Source organism: Stylophora pistillata, chromosome 4 (genome assembly GCF_964205215.1).
Source record: "Stylophora pistillata chromosome 4, jaStyPist1.2, whole genome shotgun sequence".
Taxonomy (NCBI): Eukaryota; Metazoa; Cnidaria; class Anthozoa; order Scleractinia; family Pocilloporidae; genus Stylophora; species Stylophora pistillata.
In genome coordinates, this window is record NC_142522.1 from 6,136,891 (window position 1) to 6,153,001 (window position 16,111).

At 37.8% G+C, this 16,111-nt stretch overlaps 1 protein-coding gene across 3 annotated transcripts in view; it reads left to right on the top strand.

The window, feature by feature from the left end:
• The first annotated feature begins 9,067 nt into the window (after positions 1 to 9,067).
• LOC111344962 (uncharacterized) overlaps positions 9,068 to 16,111 on the top strand; it is a 44,150-nt gene continuing 37,106 nt past the window's right edge. Inside the window, exons 1-10 of one of the 3 annotated variants that reach the window (XM_088759178.1) lie at positions 9,068 to 9,427; positions 10,900 to 11,028; positions 11,744 to 12,000; positions 12,248 to 12,371; positions 12,631 to 12,756; positions 13,662 to 13,921; positions 14,222 to 14,336; positions 14,503 to 14,628; positions 14,859 to 15,118; positions 15,673 to 15,763. In XM_088759178.1, coding sequence (XP_088615304.1) covers positions 9,319 to 9,427; positions 10,900 to 11,028; positions 11,744 to 12,000; positions 12,248 to 12,371; positions 12,631 to 12,756; positions 13,662 to 13,921; positions 14,222 to 14,336; positions 14,503 to 14,628; positions 14,859 to 15,118; positions 15,673 to 15,763 — 1,597 coding nt within the window. In that variant the 5' untranslated portion in view covers positions 9,068 to 9,318. The remainder of the gene's footprint in view (positions 9,428 to 10,899; positions 11,029 to 11,743; positions 12,001 to 12,247; positions 12,372 to 12,630; positions 12,757 to 13,661; positions 13,922 to 14,221; positions 14,337 to 14,502; positions 14,629 to 14,858; positions 15,119 to 15,672; positions 15,764 to 16,111) is intronic. The other 2 variants (XM_088759176.1, XM_088759177.1) reach the window with 2 other exon arrangements.

The following is a 16,111-nucleotide window of genomic DNA, read 5'->3' on the forward strand; positions in this document are numbered from 1 at the left end:
GAGAGGTAATCGCGGCAAAGTTGTTCAATGAAATATGTGCAAATCAATCTCACAGTCTTCATAAACTACTCCCAAGCAAATACCAACCTGGCTACTATCTGAGAGGACAAAGAACATTTATTCGTCCGAGGTGTAAAACTGAAAGGTGCAAGAATAGACTCCTTTTAAGTTACGTTTATTTTAGGTGATAATTAGATATTATTTTGTTTCCTATTTTACATAGGAATTCGACGCATGCTTGTGAATTTGTCATTCTGTAACATTTTTTAAATTAGTAAATTAACTAAGTAGTTGTAATTTAGTAAGTTAGAAATTTTGCATTTGTAATCCTTATCGCAATTCAGCTCTTGACTGCAAGTTTTTTAAGGTGAATAAACTATCTATCTACCTATCTATCTATCTATCTATCTACAAGAGAAAATGAACTGTTCTTATTCTTTTGATTGAGATAAGCCAAAATACATAACTCTGATACGAATCTATGGAACTTATTTACATGGCACATGGTATAAATTTGGTTATTACACAGTTTTCATTTATGTCGATCAAAAACATTGCAAATGATTCCGAGAAACTATTAGTTTGAATAAAAAATAGAGAAAACATGTGCAGCTGCCGAAATATTTTATTAGTTTGTGACGAAGCCCCAGTCCCCTGTTGTGTTTTGGCTAGCCATATACAAGAAGCTGAAGTATCGTCTTACTGACTTTCGTTATAAATTTAATCTGCTAAAAAGAAAAAGGCAAAGTTACTTTTGTGTAATGAATTATTCGAATATGACTGTCTTACCGTGATCATTTATTCTTGTCCGTCTTGGAAAGGCAACGATTAACTTTCACAGAAAAACGAGGAAAAGTAAATATTTCACTGAAAGTTTCAGCGGTTCACCATGAGGACGTGCAATTATTATTATTTTTTTAATTTTAATTATTAAAAAACATTTTTTCACCCAAGTGAAAGGGAATAGTTTTGGATATTTACGGAGCCACCACCATTGGATAAGGTTGACAAATGCCAATGTGTGTCGTGATCTTCGTTAGCAATGAGTTTAAAATTTCAAGATAGTTAGAAAGAGGAAATTTGGGCTTGTGAATATCGTATTTATTCGTGATCTATTTTCAAAAAAGGGATAACTCATCGAAGAAATAACTGTTTGTTTTGAATTTTCAAAATTGATAAATTGACAAATTTTTCAACTTACTTTCGGGCGAATCTTCTGATCACGTACTGCAATAGGCGAGTTTGCGAGGATCGTCTTAGTCATTGATGTTCTATTAAAGTGCCTCTGAGACGAAAATTGACCATTTTATTTTGGCCTAAATTGTTTACACAATGTTGAATTGAGTCAAGCTAAGACCCTTTTTGCCATTAAAAGCTCAAAACAAACCTTCGATGACCAATTTTTACTGCTTCAAAGTCGTCCAAAAATCGTCCGCCATTGCTGAAACTGAACATGTTCGAGCCGAGCCCTCAAAAACGTCATCATGACGTCAAAGGCTCGATAAACTTATGCTTTGCTTTGTCACAACTCTCGTTGTTCGCTGCACAGAGAATCACACATATTACTTTTTTGAGAACCGTTTCGTTGTCAGTCGAGAAGTGTCGACTTTTTCAGACGATGAATTGTCCCAGAAATCATCTGAAGCTTCTGTGGATAGTTTTGCGCCGACAAACGATGAATTTTTGCCATGCGAATGAAGATAAACATAGAACGGCACGGACTCCCCATGTGGCTTTTGTGGTTGCATCGCTTTATCGCCTTCGAACTGTATTTTTGCTTGTCGTAAGGGATTTTCCTTTTTTGTAAGAAATGATCGGGTGATAAGTAAAGATAGTTTTCGGCAATGGCTAATTGTGTATCCGAAGGCGGAGTTGGGAGTTTGTGAAGGCCATTTCTAAGCCATCAATGTGTCTTCCCCGATGCAATTGGTTAATGATCTCATGAACTCTTTCCTAACTCTTTCCTGTTTTTTACTATCGGTGCCTTGAGAGGTTTGACGTGAACTCTGTTGTTGAGTTGTACTTTTGCCTCTTTTGTTTTTAACTATCTTATTCATGATGACTGTTGTTGTGTCGCTTCGGTGAGGTTTAAAGCAGAGTTTGTTTGAACTCTTTTAGAGCCGTGACCTCATTGCGTTACAAAGTATTTTTAGCTTAGATGCAGTCTGAAAGGCATATGGTATTTTGTTGACTGGACTGGACTTGACTAGTAAAACGTGGACTAGTAAAACGCTGACTAGTAAAACGCGGACTTAACAACAACAACATAAAAAACAATTTCATACTTAATGGTCATCCAATTTAGTGAGTGACAATCCCTGTTTGACCTTTAAGCTACAAATGGGTTTGACTTGCGCCAGATACAAACGAATTTATAAGTTTAGGCTAAAAATAATTTTATTCAGCACCAGTTCAAAATCCTAAAATGCACTTTCGTCGTAAATTTCACGGCAGAAACGCAGGAATTCGATGAGTAAAAGTCGCATTAAATCTCCTTGTGTCTAGGTAGAAAGAGTCTCATTGACTTCAGCTTTTCGGGGGAAGAAAAACCGATTTACACACGCCATTACAGAAAACAATCAAGCAGACTGACAACTCCAAAACACATATTTGCATTCACTTACAATTTGACTTTCCGTGACATTTTAAAACAGATCAGAGGTAAATCTTCGAAGATTAATTGTCGTTGGAAATAAAAAATACTTTCCGTAAGATCTCTAATTGTTTTTCTTTTTACGAGAAAATCGTCGCATGATCATTTAACTCGTGTGTGTTTGTCATACCAGTACTGCTGTTTCTTCAAAAGCGTATGCTTCTTTCTTCTTCAATTGACAGGTGTCAGATTGTGACAGTTACTTATAACAAAAATGTTTCAAACTTTGCTCGGAAGCCTTTTAATTACCTTAAGAAATAAAAGTGCTTCGGTGAAAGCTTTCTCTTTAATTTGAATAACGTTTGTTTTCTTTATAACTCACTCGCTATCAAATTGTTAACTTCAAGGAGGATTATCCTGTAATGAAACTCGTAATTGTAGCCCTAATTCATTCGGGCTCTTTTGGCAATTATTTAAGGAGACGCGAGCCGACAATTTTCGTTTTCTAACGCAACTGAGTCAAGACAATTTTACTCAGGGGGGTCGCATTATAGTCAAATTTGAATTTCACCGGATCTAAAAAAAAAACCTAAAACCAAATTTTTTTAACGGGAAAACAAAAATGAAATTGACAACATTAATTAGGATCGCATTTCAACCGAGTTAAAATGGAAACGTCAATCACGTAGGCAATCTCACAACCAGCAAAAATAAACATTCCCCGAGCTAACCATGCAGCGAAACAGAACACTTTGCATGGCGATTATAGTCCTGTTGTTTTCAGCTATTCAACAACAACAAAATCAAATGCTTGCTTTTGTTTTGCTATTGAGAGATGGAGAAATTGAGAAATGGAGAAATTTCTCGCTCTTTTTGGTTTTTACCTTTTTTCACACGCACGCACAAATGACTACTTTGTCCACAACGGATGCAGGTCCTTTCGTTTAAAAAAAATTTGGCAAAATCGGTCAGCTCCACCCAAGCATACCGGCGTCTTTTATGATTTTTAGAATTTTGAAACCTTTTGGAAACAGAGTTTAATCCCTAGAGTAAACAATTCGGTCGTAATGCGGCCCGGGCCTCAAAGAATCCGAGATGCTACACAAATCTCTGAACAGTTCAGAAATATACGAACAGTTCAGAAGTTCCCAGTACGGACCGACCAATGCTGGAGAATAACGTTACTGTTAACAGTTTTAGCTTTTTCTAACACATAAAAAAATGATTCCTAAAAGAGCCCGAATGATTTAGGGCTACAATTACGAGTCTAATTAGCGGACAATCCTCCTTGAACTTCACAATTTGATGCGAGTGAGTTATAAAGAAAACAAGCGTTATTCAAATTAAAGAGAATGCTTTCGCCGAAACATTTTTATTTGTGAAACATTTTTTTGATAAGCAACTGTCACGATGTGACACCTGTCAATTGAAGAGGAAAGAAGCATACGCTTGTGAAGAAACAGCAGTACTGGTATGACAAACACACACGAGTTAAATGATCATGCGACGATTTTCTCGTAAAAAGAAAAACAATTAGAGATCTTACGGAAAGTATTTTTTATTTCCAACGACGATTAATCTTCGAAGATTTACCTCAGTTCCGTTTTAAAATGTCAGGGTAAGTCAAATTGTAAGTGAATGCAAATATGTGTTTAGGAGTTGTCAGTCTGCTTGTTTGTTTTCTGTAATGGCGTGTGTAAATCGGTTTTTCTTCCTCCGAAAAGCTGAAGTCAACGAGACTCTTTCTACCTAGACACAAGAAGATTTAATGCGACTTTTACTCATCGAATTCCTGCGTTTCTGCCGTGAAATTTACGACGAAAGTTCATTTTAGGATTTTGAGTAGTGCTGAATAAAACTATTTCTTAGCCTAAACTTCCAAATTCGTTTGTATCTGGTGCATGTCGAACCCATTTGTAGCTTAAAGGTCAAACAGGGATTGTCACTCACTAAATTGGATGACCATTAAGTATGAAATTGTTTTTTATGTTGTTGTTGTTAAGTCCGCGCTTTACTAGTCAGCGTTTTACTAGTCTGCGTTTTAGTAGTCAGCGTTTTACTAGTCGGCGATTTATTAGTCCGCAATTTACTAGTCCTCGTTTTACTAGTCCTCGTTTTACTAGTCCTCGTTTTACTAGTCTAGTCCAGTCCAGTCCAGTCCAGTCCAGTCCAGTCCAGTCCAGTCCTCGAAATACCATGGCAATTTTCCAAGTAGCTCTGAAGGGCGATAGAAGACTGAACTGGTGGCACTCAGTTTGATATGAAACAGAAGTGGTTCTTTGTTTTGTCCGTGAAAGGTGTAACGGAGGCGCATTCGTCTTGCGAATAAATGTCGCAAAAGTTGGCCTGATTTTAAATTCGTTTGTCACGGTCGTTGGGATGAACTGGAGACCCTTTGATAGCAAGCTGACTTGGCTGTCAAATGGTTGATAGTTTGACAGGTTTTTAAAGAAATTTTCATTTTCTCGGTTTTTTGGCTGCTAGCCTACATTTTAAAGCGTTTTATGCTCTGTCTTAAGCTGTTTGTTCTGCCCTCGCTGATATTAAAGCCAGCTTTTTTTAGAATCAGAGCACACAATTATATTTTTCATCTCTTTTGTATAAAAGTGAGCTCTTTGAGGTCAGAAATCTCAATCCTCAATTCGGCTATTTTATCATTCTTATTTACAATGCTCACCGAGTACTTTCCTTTTTGTAAGGTGTTCTGTCAGAGAGTTGTTAAAGGTGGATATTGATCAGCTACGGTGGCCCAGAAGGCTCAACGCAAACAAAAAGTATACTGCAGCAAATAAAAAATATACTGTAGCAAATAAAAAATATACTGCAGCAAATAAAAAAATCAAAACGCAAAGAAAAAAAGTACCGCAGCGAATAAAAAATGCAACGCAAACAAAAAATGCTGCAGCAAATAAAATATGCAACGCAAACAAAAAAAAAAAAGAAAAAACGCAAACAAAAAAATTGGAACGCAACGTCAAGGAAGACTGGGTAATAGTTCTTAGTTTCCCGCCAACACTCGTTCCATCCTTTGCTTGTTCGCCTTTCCGAAACCATGTTTTGCAGCGAACTTATGACAGTACAATGCTGCTCCTTTAAAAATTCGATAGTAACTTTATTTTCATACCCTTGATGAAAGTAATCTATAATCCTACGCAGATCGCTTTCGTCCATAACCAAAAACGAGTTCCAGTTCATGCTGTTTTGGCGGGAAACTAAGAACTATTACCCAGTCTTCCTTGGCGTGGCGTTCCAATTTTTTTTGTTTGCGTTGCATATTTTATTTGCTGCAGTATTTTTTGTTTGCGTTGCATTTTTCTATTTGCTGCGGTACTTTTTTTCTTTGCGTTTTGATTTTTTTTATTTGGTGCAGTATATTTTTTATTTGCTGCAGTATATTTTTTGTTTGCGTTGAGCCTTCTGGACCACCGTAATCAGCTCATATGTAAAGGTGACAAAATGCGTGGAGGTTCGTAGACTTCGCTCTCCGGCGTCGAGATCGCACTGAGGACGGTTTTTCTTGTCCCTTCTCTTCTTCAACGGTAGACACTGAACCCGACAAAATTCTTCGCCTAGATCCTTCAAAGTACACAGATCTCTCAAGACAGTCCTCCGAGAAGTGTTCGGAGTAGACCACAAATATTTCTGTAGGATTGAAGTTTACTCGGCGAGGTCGCACAAATCGCATCCGTTTTTCCCGCTCTGATCTATTTGCAAGGCTCCGATGCAGAGAAATACCTGCAGCATGGTCTGCACGATTACTTCAGCTTTGAATTACGCATCGATGCCCAGTCATTTTTGTTTAGTTTTTTTGTAAGAATAGAGTAAAGCCCTCTGTTATGTTTGCTTGAGATTTTGCCATGTGAGATTTTCGCGTTGAGCCCTTGACGTCACTTCCTCTGAGTCCTGCGATCAACTTCCGGAACATGATCAAATAATGGCGGACGCGAAATCGTGAATTTAACGGCCCGAAAAAAGACATTTCTGGTGCTCGGTCTAGACTGAAGTTTGGCAGAGTAGTTGAAGGAGACACACTGAACGCGTGAATGGAAAAAAATTGTGTAAGAAAATTGTGATCCCAGGGGCACTTTGAGTAATTCAAGTCACGGTATTGGTACGACCGCATCTCAAAGCAGGTGGTAGCGCGTATTGGCGGAGCATGTCTTGAACTTTTGGTTCTTAACTCGTGGGCAAACACCAAGCTCGTTTCAGTTAAACTATACTTATACTTTATGCGGCAAAGTACGACGCAAACTGAAAAGACAGTTTCTTTGGGTAAAGTATTTCTTTGCCTTGAAATAGTGTTACTTGTTACAGCATTACTAGTAATGCTGTAATTTCCCGTTGAGTCGCTATGGTGTTGTACTTTATAGTGTAAAACGGGCGAGCAAAAAGCAACAAAGCGGCATGTAGGCATGTTGATGGCGCGATAAATATTGCGTGCAGGTTGTCCCACGAAATAAAATTGATTGGCAAGTGATAATTGTAATGATCGAAAAAATAGCAGAGTCAGTGAAAGTTATTGTGCCACAATTTTCGAAAAAAAGAATTGGAAAAGAAGGAAACAAAAAGACCTATGTTTGATTATTTTGTTCCTTGCTATGGTAGAATATTCTGCTTACACTTACACAGAGTATTACAAAGTGTTATCTGCTAATAATAGCAATTCGCAAGCTCTAACTTTCTTTTTCTTTCGACGAATACTTTTTTTTTTTTCTTTAATGATTTGGACCAGGATGCCGATATTTCCTGAATATTTTCTTTAGACACGAGGGAGCAAATTTAACAGAATGTTTCAGTAGAAATTTGGAGATTTTAAAAATCAATGTTACTTTAAATTGTGTTTCATGGTGGTTCGTGTTTGGATATTATTCACATTGTTTAGATATGAAAAGCTTCTATCGAGGTAATTAATTATTAATCTCTTTTTGTTGCTCATTAAAGTATGTTAAAATACTGAAAAATTTATAATAACCTCCTGACACAAAATAACGCAATGTTTCACGAATTTTGCAACAATATTATTTCACAAAATGGGTATCTGAGGATTCATTCTAGCAAATAAAGATTGGCAAAGCATCAGTCATAGTGTTTTAAAAAGAGAAGAGAGGCACATTCAAACAGTTCCTTTAAGAATGATGGGTCCCAGGCAACATTTAAACAATTTGTCATTTCATCAAACATCCACAGATTACGCAATTCTTAAACTCAGTGGTGTCTTGCGAGTTTGTTCAAGGTACTGTTAATGGCTGGAAAGCTTCTGCAGAACGTAGCAAACTATGACTTTTGCCTTGCTTTGAATTTTTACCATATTGTATATTTTAAACCATCGTTCAAAAGGGTGGCTGCGAAAGAGGTAATTACGTCTGCCATCAAAGTGCGGTGTTGATGCAGAAAAATGTCAAAGAGGTACGATTTATCCAAACGGGGAGAAAAAACCTATGGAAAAATGGCGGAAGAATAGAAAAGTCAAATTCGAAAACGTTTGGTGACCTTGGCTCCCATTATGTTAGGGAAGACTTCCTGTCGTCGAAACGATTTTAATATATGCAATACTCTATCAGTTTTTTATTTTCTTTTTCGCAGTGTTAGCCTAACTAGTTCTCAATAAGCACGCTCTTGTCCCCGCTTTGCGAATTTAAGGATTACGAAGTGACTGTGGCCAGTTATATCCCCAACTTTTACTGTTATTTTTGTCAATTGTTCGTAGCTAGGATAATTTCAGATTCATGCCGAGTCAAGGATAAATAATGTATTAGAACCTGTAAACAACTTTGTTAGGAAAGTAAATAATTACTTGAACTGACATCGATGACCGATATAGAAACTGAGGAACGTGCATTAAATTAAAGGCGAATGAGGAATCAGAAACACACGTCTGCGTATATGGCAGGGAGAATAAAACCGGCTTTCCTTCTGTATTGTCAAGTTCTTTCGCGGTGGTTTGTTTGAAAGAATGATCAGGTGTTAAAGACCTTCGAAAATTGGCGCATTGTGTACTTCGTAACAGGCCCCGCTTTATCGTGACTTGTTTTGGAAAATCTTCCCTCCAGTGATTGTTGCTTTAAGTTTTTATTCCTTCGTAAAGAGGGCTTCTCCTTTCATTCAAATTCAAACAGTCCATCCCACAATTTAAAAATGAGAAAATTCACGCTATTTTTAACTTTTGACGTTACGGCAAGAAACTGTGAGCTGTTTAAATAACATTTGTTTGATTAAAGCTCTAAAACGCTACTATCTCCAAACGTATCTAGGGTTTCTAGCCGGTTTTCTGTTTTCCTAAAGAGTTTTCTTTAAAATCGTCTTGTGTGTGGAGGGCAGGTGTTAAATTGAACTGACACTGTTTTTTCGTGCGGAAATAATGTTCTCTCCCAAATGTTTGAACAGTATACATCGGTGTTTTGCATAGATGTCAAGGTAAAGTGTCACTGATTATGCATGAAAATTAGTTTCCATCAGGAGGTCTTTCATAGTTAAATTTCACATTGTGTTTGTTTGGGAGCTTGTTGTAAACCCGCCTTGCGTCATTTGGATCTATTGTAGCCGCCTACTGTTTCTTTTTAATTGCCTTCCCTTGTAGCGAACTAGTGTCACCAAAATACCGGTTACATCTTTTTTGCGGGGAGCGAAAGCCGTCCAAAGTCGATTAATTTACGTGATGCAAGATTTAAAAGTATTTTACTAGTAAAGGACGGCGTCCAAATTAAAACGAATATTTCTATTCTGGAATGGTGCTTACAGTCATCTACGGAAAGCATTTGCTATTTGCCAGCCTGTTGCTGATGATTGCCATTGATTTTCCCTTCAAAGCAGGAGGCTCCTTAAAAGAAATTACCGGTAAGTTTTATCTCTTGATCTTAAAAAAATCCAGGCGGAAGCTAGCAAAAATTATCTGTTGCGTTCAATTAAGAAATCAAAAGCATTCAAGCTTCTGTATGATCCAGGGGCAGAATTGTCACTGTTTTGAGAAACTGCTCTTCTTTTGTTTTCCGTCCGTGATAACCTTCGGTTTCACACAAAATTAACCTGCAAGGAATTGTCACATTATTATTATCTACGTCATACAGTAAGTAATAAAGGATGCGACAGTAAAGAAATCTGCAGCCGTTTGGTCTAGTCTAGCCGAGAAAGGAAATTACTCCTCATGGAGGTTTGAGCTACTTTGCTACCTTAGTTAGAAACCAGTTACAATCAAAGTTTTCAGCTACGATTTGCCCACAGCAACGTTGCAATGACATGATTCGAAGGGCTGTCAAGGTCTTTTTAATAAAGAATTTCACCCTCAACGCTGCTTTATAAAAAACAAACGTAATATTCTCAGTTTGTTTTGTTTATCACGGCACTTTTAAACGTAATGCATGTACATGTTTTCTTTAAGTGCGCACAAGGCAGTGTTAACTTTAAGTATTAACCAGTGTTATATCGTATCGGAAGTTGATATGATGCTAAGCGAATTTGAAATCTGAACAACATATTCTAAATGAAAATTATTAAATATTATCCTGGCTCGATTATTAATTGAAAATCAATTTGATGGAAGACAAAGTGTTTGTTTGAATTTTCAGCGCAAAGATGCCACCGTTGTCAACTATTCAATAAACGGTTGGAAGGTTGCCATAATATTTTCTACCAAGCGGCTCTTGAATATTTAAGTGAGATTGGGATTGTTTTGACAGATTATCTCTGTGACTATAATTCCAGAGAGACTTGCCTCCGTCGGTGGTTTACCGCGAGGTGAGCCAACCACGTAGTCAATCAGTCTCGGATATATATACTCTCGACCGCTGAGCCGTTCATTTGCTCTGCAAGCAAACATCTTGTATGATGTGTCTCAGTTTTCTTATTTCTTTGTCTTGCTTGACTGATATCTCCCAATGACGGATCTTCAGTTCAGATACTGCACAATAGGTGCTAAAGTTGTTTTAAACTAGGCACAGGTTACCAGAGACGGCAGAAACGGTTACACATTATAAATCACCTGAAAAATTTTCTAGTTGGGGTCCACTTAACACCCTTTGAAAAAGCATGCTAATTTCTGCCCTTATGAGTAGCAGTCAAGACCACTTTACAATTTTGGGAGTATTTTGGGTTCTTAGATGACATTAAGGATTTGGTGGCAGTTTTACCATGACATTTTATACTTAATACTACTTAAACAAATTTATTCGGAAATTGTACAACTGAAGCTATAGTTTAGTTTATAGGAAAACATACTTGTTAAACTATATTGTCAACTTTAAATCAGGGCAAAGGCCTTAAGACGTTTCCCACTTGAATCAAGAGTTCTTTTGGTAATATTCGTATTCCAGGAAATTGTACTTTTGATGAGAAAACGTTCTGCTGCTGGTCCAATGAAAGATACACCGACCAATTTGATTGGGTACTTGGACAAGGAAGTTCTCCAAGCTCTGACACTGGACCAATAACTGATTATGCAGGTACATTGGAGAATTAATTTTCTACGCAATGTACTCTTCGAAATAAGCTATCCGCTGGGAAATTTCATAACCTGATTAGTATAAACCTTACATGTGTGTTCAAGAATCGCGCAGTTTACTATTAAAATGATTCACTATTATATGATAAGCTTAATCATAAATTTAACAGCTCTTAACTTTTCTACCAGGAAAAACGGGAGGCGCGATAGCCACTTGGTTAGTGCGCTCGACTCTGGATCGAGTGGTCCAGGGTGTTGTGTTCAAAGGCAAGGCACTTTACTCTCACAGTGCCTCCAGGTGTTTAATAAACGAATTTAATGCGGGGAGTAACCCTGTGATGGACTTGCATCCCTTCCAAGGGGGAGTAGAAATACTCCCAGTCGCTTCATCCAACGGAAACCGGAGTTAAGCGCCGCTCTTATGGGCCACTTTGCTCGTAAATAGACTTTACCTATTAGGCAAAACAAATAGATTTCGTTTTACTGTACGTCTGTTTAAAAACAGATCACAGAAGACATCAAACTGTAAAACGAACATCAGAGACACATCCAGGTGCGCTTCGGGTGCCTCCCCCCCCATTTTTTTTTTTCGGTTTTACCACATCTTGACTTAATCTGTGATCAATAACTGATCAGACGCACGGCAATATAGAAGCTATTTCTTAAATTGAAGGGATTTGAATTGCATTAAAGGGATGTATTGCACACTTCCTCAGAAAATGGCTGGTACGTCTACATTCAAACGTCATCTCCTCGGAAGTACAACGAGAAGGCAAGATTGAATAGCCCGTGGTTGAATGGTCCACTGTGGATGACATTTTTTTACTCCATGTACGGCAGTACCATTGAGACTCTCTCTGTATATCTTAGAGTCAATGGGAGTGAGTCCAAAATATGGAGTCGTCATGGGAACCGCTCGTCACGCGATTGGATCAAAGGCTGCGTGGCTATAAGCTACGATGGCACTTATCAGGTAGTTCAACAAGCAAAGACAATCCGATGCATTGTAACACCTGTGTGTTTGTGTCTGTGTGTGAGACGTTTTTGCTCGGGGTCGAAACATACAACATAAAGTTTTGGGAAAATGGACCCGAGCGCTATTTATTCTTCATCAGAGAAGGCCGGGAGGTTTTGTAATCAAATGCATGTACAATTTTCAGGCGTATAAGGATCTATGATTCATGAATGAACCCTTGGCATGTCGTTTTATATACTCACAGGTAGTAATAGAGGGCGTAGCAGGTGTGACTTCTGCATCAAGCATTGCAGTTGATGAACTCCATTTCAGTGAGAACCTAACATGTGTTTCAGATGGTAACACTACTCCATTTGAATTGTTTAAAGGTAACGCTGCCCTTGTGTTGCTGAACAAGAAGAAATTTGGCTTTAGTGGTGTCTTTAAGAGTTCTTTTGACTCTCGAGAATACTCGTGGCCCTTCTAAATGAGTGAATTAGATTTTTCAAGGCAAGAATTTAAAGGAACAAAAACATCTCTTCACGCGTAACGCTCAAGTAATATAAAAACTCTTACTTCTCTGTATGAAGTGGCGTAAGTTGTTCTGAACAATAATAACTGAAGTTATATGTGATAATGCAATTTCAGTGAACTGCACCTTCAATGAGAGTTTTTGTGGATGGCGAAACCTTTTCGCACCTTTGGATCAAATCGACTGGAGGAGAGGCTCAAAAAGCACAAGTGAACAAATTGAGGCGAGCGTTGATCACACTGGTAGGAAAAAGATGCTCAGCTTTACTGGCATTGATGACTTTATCTATACACTTGATGAAGCAGTTATTTCTTCATATGTAGGACAATTTCTAAGTCAACTTAAAAAAGAATTATTCTTGTCGCCTGACGTATTTTAATTCACATTCGAAGAAAGCTGGAGTAACTTACCATTTGTTCTTTTCCTATCTATTTCTAAATCTGTGCCCATTTATTTATTTATTTATTTATTTATATACATCATTTATACAGAAATTCCAGTTCAGCATAGCTGGTTTAAATGCAGATCTGTACAAAATAATATGAATAATTACCAAGTTAGCTAATATAATTGGATATCTATACAAAAATTATGAAGAGATAATAAATTGTGAATAAATAATAGACTGTAAAAATCATTCGAGTAGTACAAAAAAAAAAAAAAAACTAATTAAGATAATTTAAATGTTTCTTAACGTTTAGCTTAAAACTAGTGAGAGATTGATCATGGTGTAGGTTGCGGGGAAGAGTGTTCCAGGATTTGGCGGCATTGTACTTAAAGGATGTTTGAAATTTAGTTGTTTTGGCAAGAGTCGGGCGGATAAGGTCTTTATTTCTAGTGTTATAATTATGGGTCTGCTCCGAGGAGTGGAAGTCGTCAAGTAGATAGGCTGGAGCCAAGCCATTAATAAATTTATAGATCTGTATGCACTCGTGATCGATATTCTCTGCGGAATTGTAGGGATGGCGACTTCAATATTTGCTGTATATCATTATCGGTAGCCTTGCGACCCGAAATAATTCCCGCAGCTCGCTTAAGAAGACCGTCAAGGTAGTTCTTATTTCATTTACCGCAACCATCCCACACAAAGGAGCAGTAATCGAATAGTGGTAAAATCATAGCGTACCGCCTCTCTTTTCCATATCAGGAGGAGGAAATTACATTTACATCGAAGAATTACAACCTGATAAAGTAAATCAAGCCGCTCAGTTATCGAGTCCATTCATTCGAGGACCAAAATGTTTCCGCTTTTCTTATCGCTTGTCTGGGCGTGATGTGGGAAGACTGGATATCTTGCTTCAAGTTCGAGGGCAACAAGGATATTATTCGATGTGGCAAAAGTCGGGAGATCAGGGAAGTCAGTGGATAAAGGCTAGCGTCGATATCGGTTATACCGATGAGTGTCAGGTACACATATTGCAAAAGCGTGAAACATTAATTAAGATGATGTTCACTTTTCTTTGAGAGGTTTTAAAGTTTTCTATTAGCACGAGCATTGCAATCTGCATAGATCCTACATGTCACTATAGTATAAAAGAATAAGGAGTAGCGCTCCTTGTCGTGGTAGGTCAAGTTGACTCCAAGTGTGAAATTTTACCGATAACCTTGCCTGCTGTTCACCTTTTCGAGCAATCAGAGTAGACTTCACTGGCCTTAGGTTCATCACAAAAAACGATATACTAATAGTCACAATGATTATTATTACAGATTGTCCTGCAAGCAACAGTTGGCAAAAACTACACAAGTCGTATAGCCGTCTGTTACGTCAACTTGGTTGATGGACTATGCCATGATGAGAGGGACTTCAACACCAGCGTACAAGGTTCGTATCGCGCTTCTGTTCAAATTATTACAGAGCCATTAATGATGTTTCTGTTATCGCTTATTTCGTGATGGTATGTCATGAAATGCGTAATTTCCGAGCTTTAGTTATAACTTTCTTATTTGTCAGCTGTTAAGGTCACGGCTTTTGTATCTTTTATTCTTAGGGAATTGTAATTTCGAACGTAACTTTTGCTTTTGGAGGAGCGATTTAAATTCTATCTTCACATGGAGAAGGAGAAAGGGCAGGACACCAAGCTATGAGACTGGACCCACCAGGGACCATACTTCAGGTATTACGAAGTATCAGTATTTATGAAAACTGGCATTTCCTCATTCGGGGCTAATCACTTTAATTGTAAGTTTGATATAACTCGCCGTTACTATAATTAGTTGATTTGTGCCCAGCTGAGAAAAAGCCAATTTGAATGAAATAATCAAATCAGAAGATGTCAGAATTTCCTCATATTTGGTGCTCGAAATGAAGACTTTTTTCCTGTGATACTAGTTATTCTCTCCAAAGGATCTGGTTACTACATTTATATTGAAACATCGCGACCCAGAAAGATGGGAGACACTGCAAGACTGACGAGTCCGTGGTTGCGAGGACGGCATTGTATGATGTTCTACTACCACATGTATGGCTCTTCCATGGGATGTGTTGTTATGTATATAAGAAGACAGGCTGCAGACAGGTTGCAACCGCTTTGGTTTAAGTCAAAGAATCAAGGAAATGGTTGGATAGAAGGGCAAGTTAGCATTAACGACACTTCAAGTTATCAGGTGGGATGTCACGATTGGAATCATAGCCTCTTCCCACGGTAGCAACAACTAGAATGGATTATATTTAAGTTCGCACAGCAACCAGGGGGACAATCAGAAATACTTTGATGCTACTCTGGTTTAAAGATTTAATGAATGTAACCAAAGTTACAATTTATCGACCCAACGTTTCCGCACCCCTTTCGAGTGTCTTCATTTGGGGTGATCTGATCGATGCGACAAGAGGCCCTTTTTGTAGCATGAAACATGTCTTACTAGAATAGACCTATTATTTACGCTATAGAGTGAGTTCCCTGAGGATCTTTTTCATTTTAATTGCGCTGCTGATTATTACAATCTTCCCAAACATACATATTTCGTTGGAAGTTATCAGTCAAAGCACGGATTACATGACCCCATGCCAGGTTTAAAACTCAGAGAGCGAGAGAATATGAGACTTCTAAGATTATCAGCAAACGGCAGAGCTTTGGCGGAAATTTAACATACTTTGTCTCTCTCCTCGTTTAGGCGTAATTTCATCATAGTAAGGAAGTCTTTTTCATTTCATTTTCTAGATAATCATAGATGGTATTACAGGTACAAGCTATCGTGGAGACGCAGCTTTGGACGACTTCATGTTTCAACAAGGACCTTGTCACCAATCGAGTATGACAAAATCAACATCTTCTTTCGATTTTATAGGAAATTATTTGCGCTCATGATAACGGTGTATAATAAATTTTTGAATGTGTGGAGTAGTATCTTCATAATAGCTTTTAGCAGTTACTTCGGCTTTCAAACGTCAGCGCTGTTTTTATGGACATAACTGCTAAAATGGGTAAGTTGGTTTCAGCGTACCAATTAACTGGAAATGTGTGTGGTTGCCCAATGCAAATCTTTTTTTCTTAATTCTCTTGCTATGAAATGCTGTGATAGCGGTTACTAGATACATGTCTAGTAGAGTGATGTTGTTTATTTCTGATGACTTGTTTACCAAAGATTTTCCTCATTCAT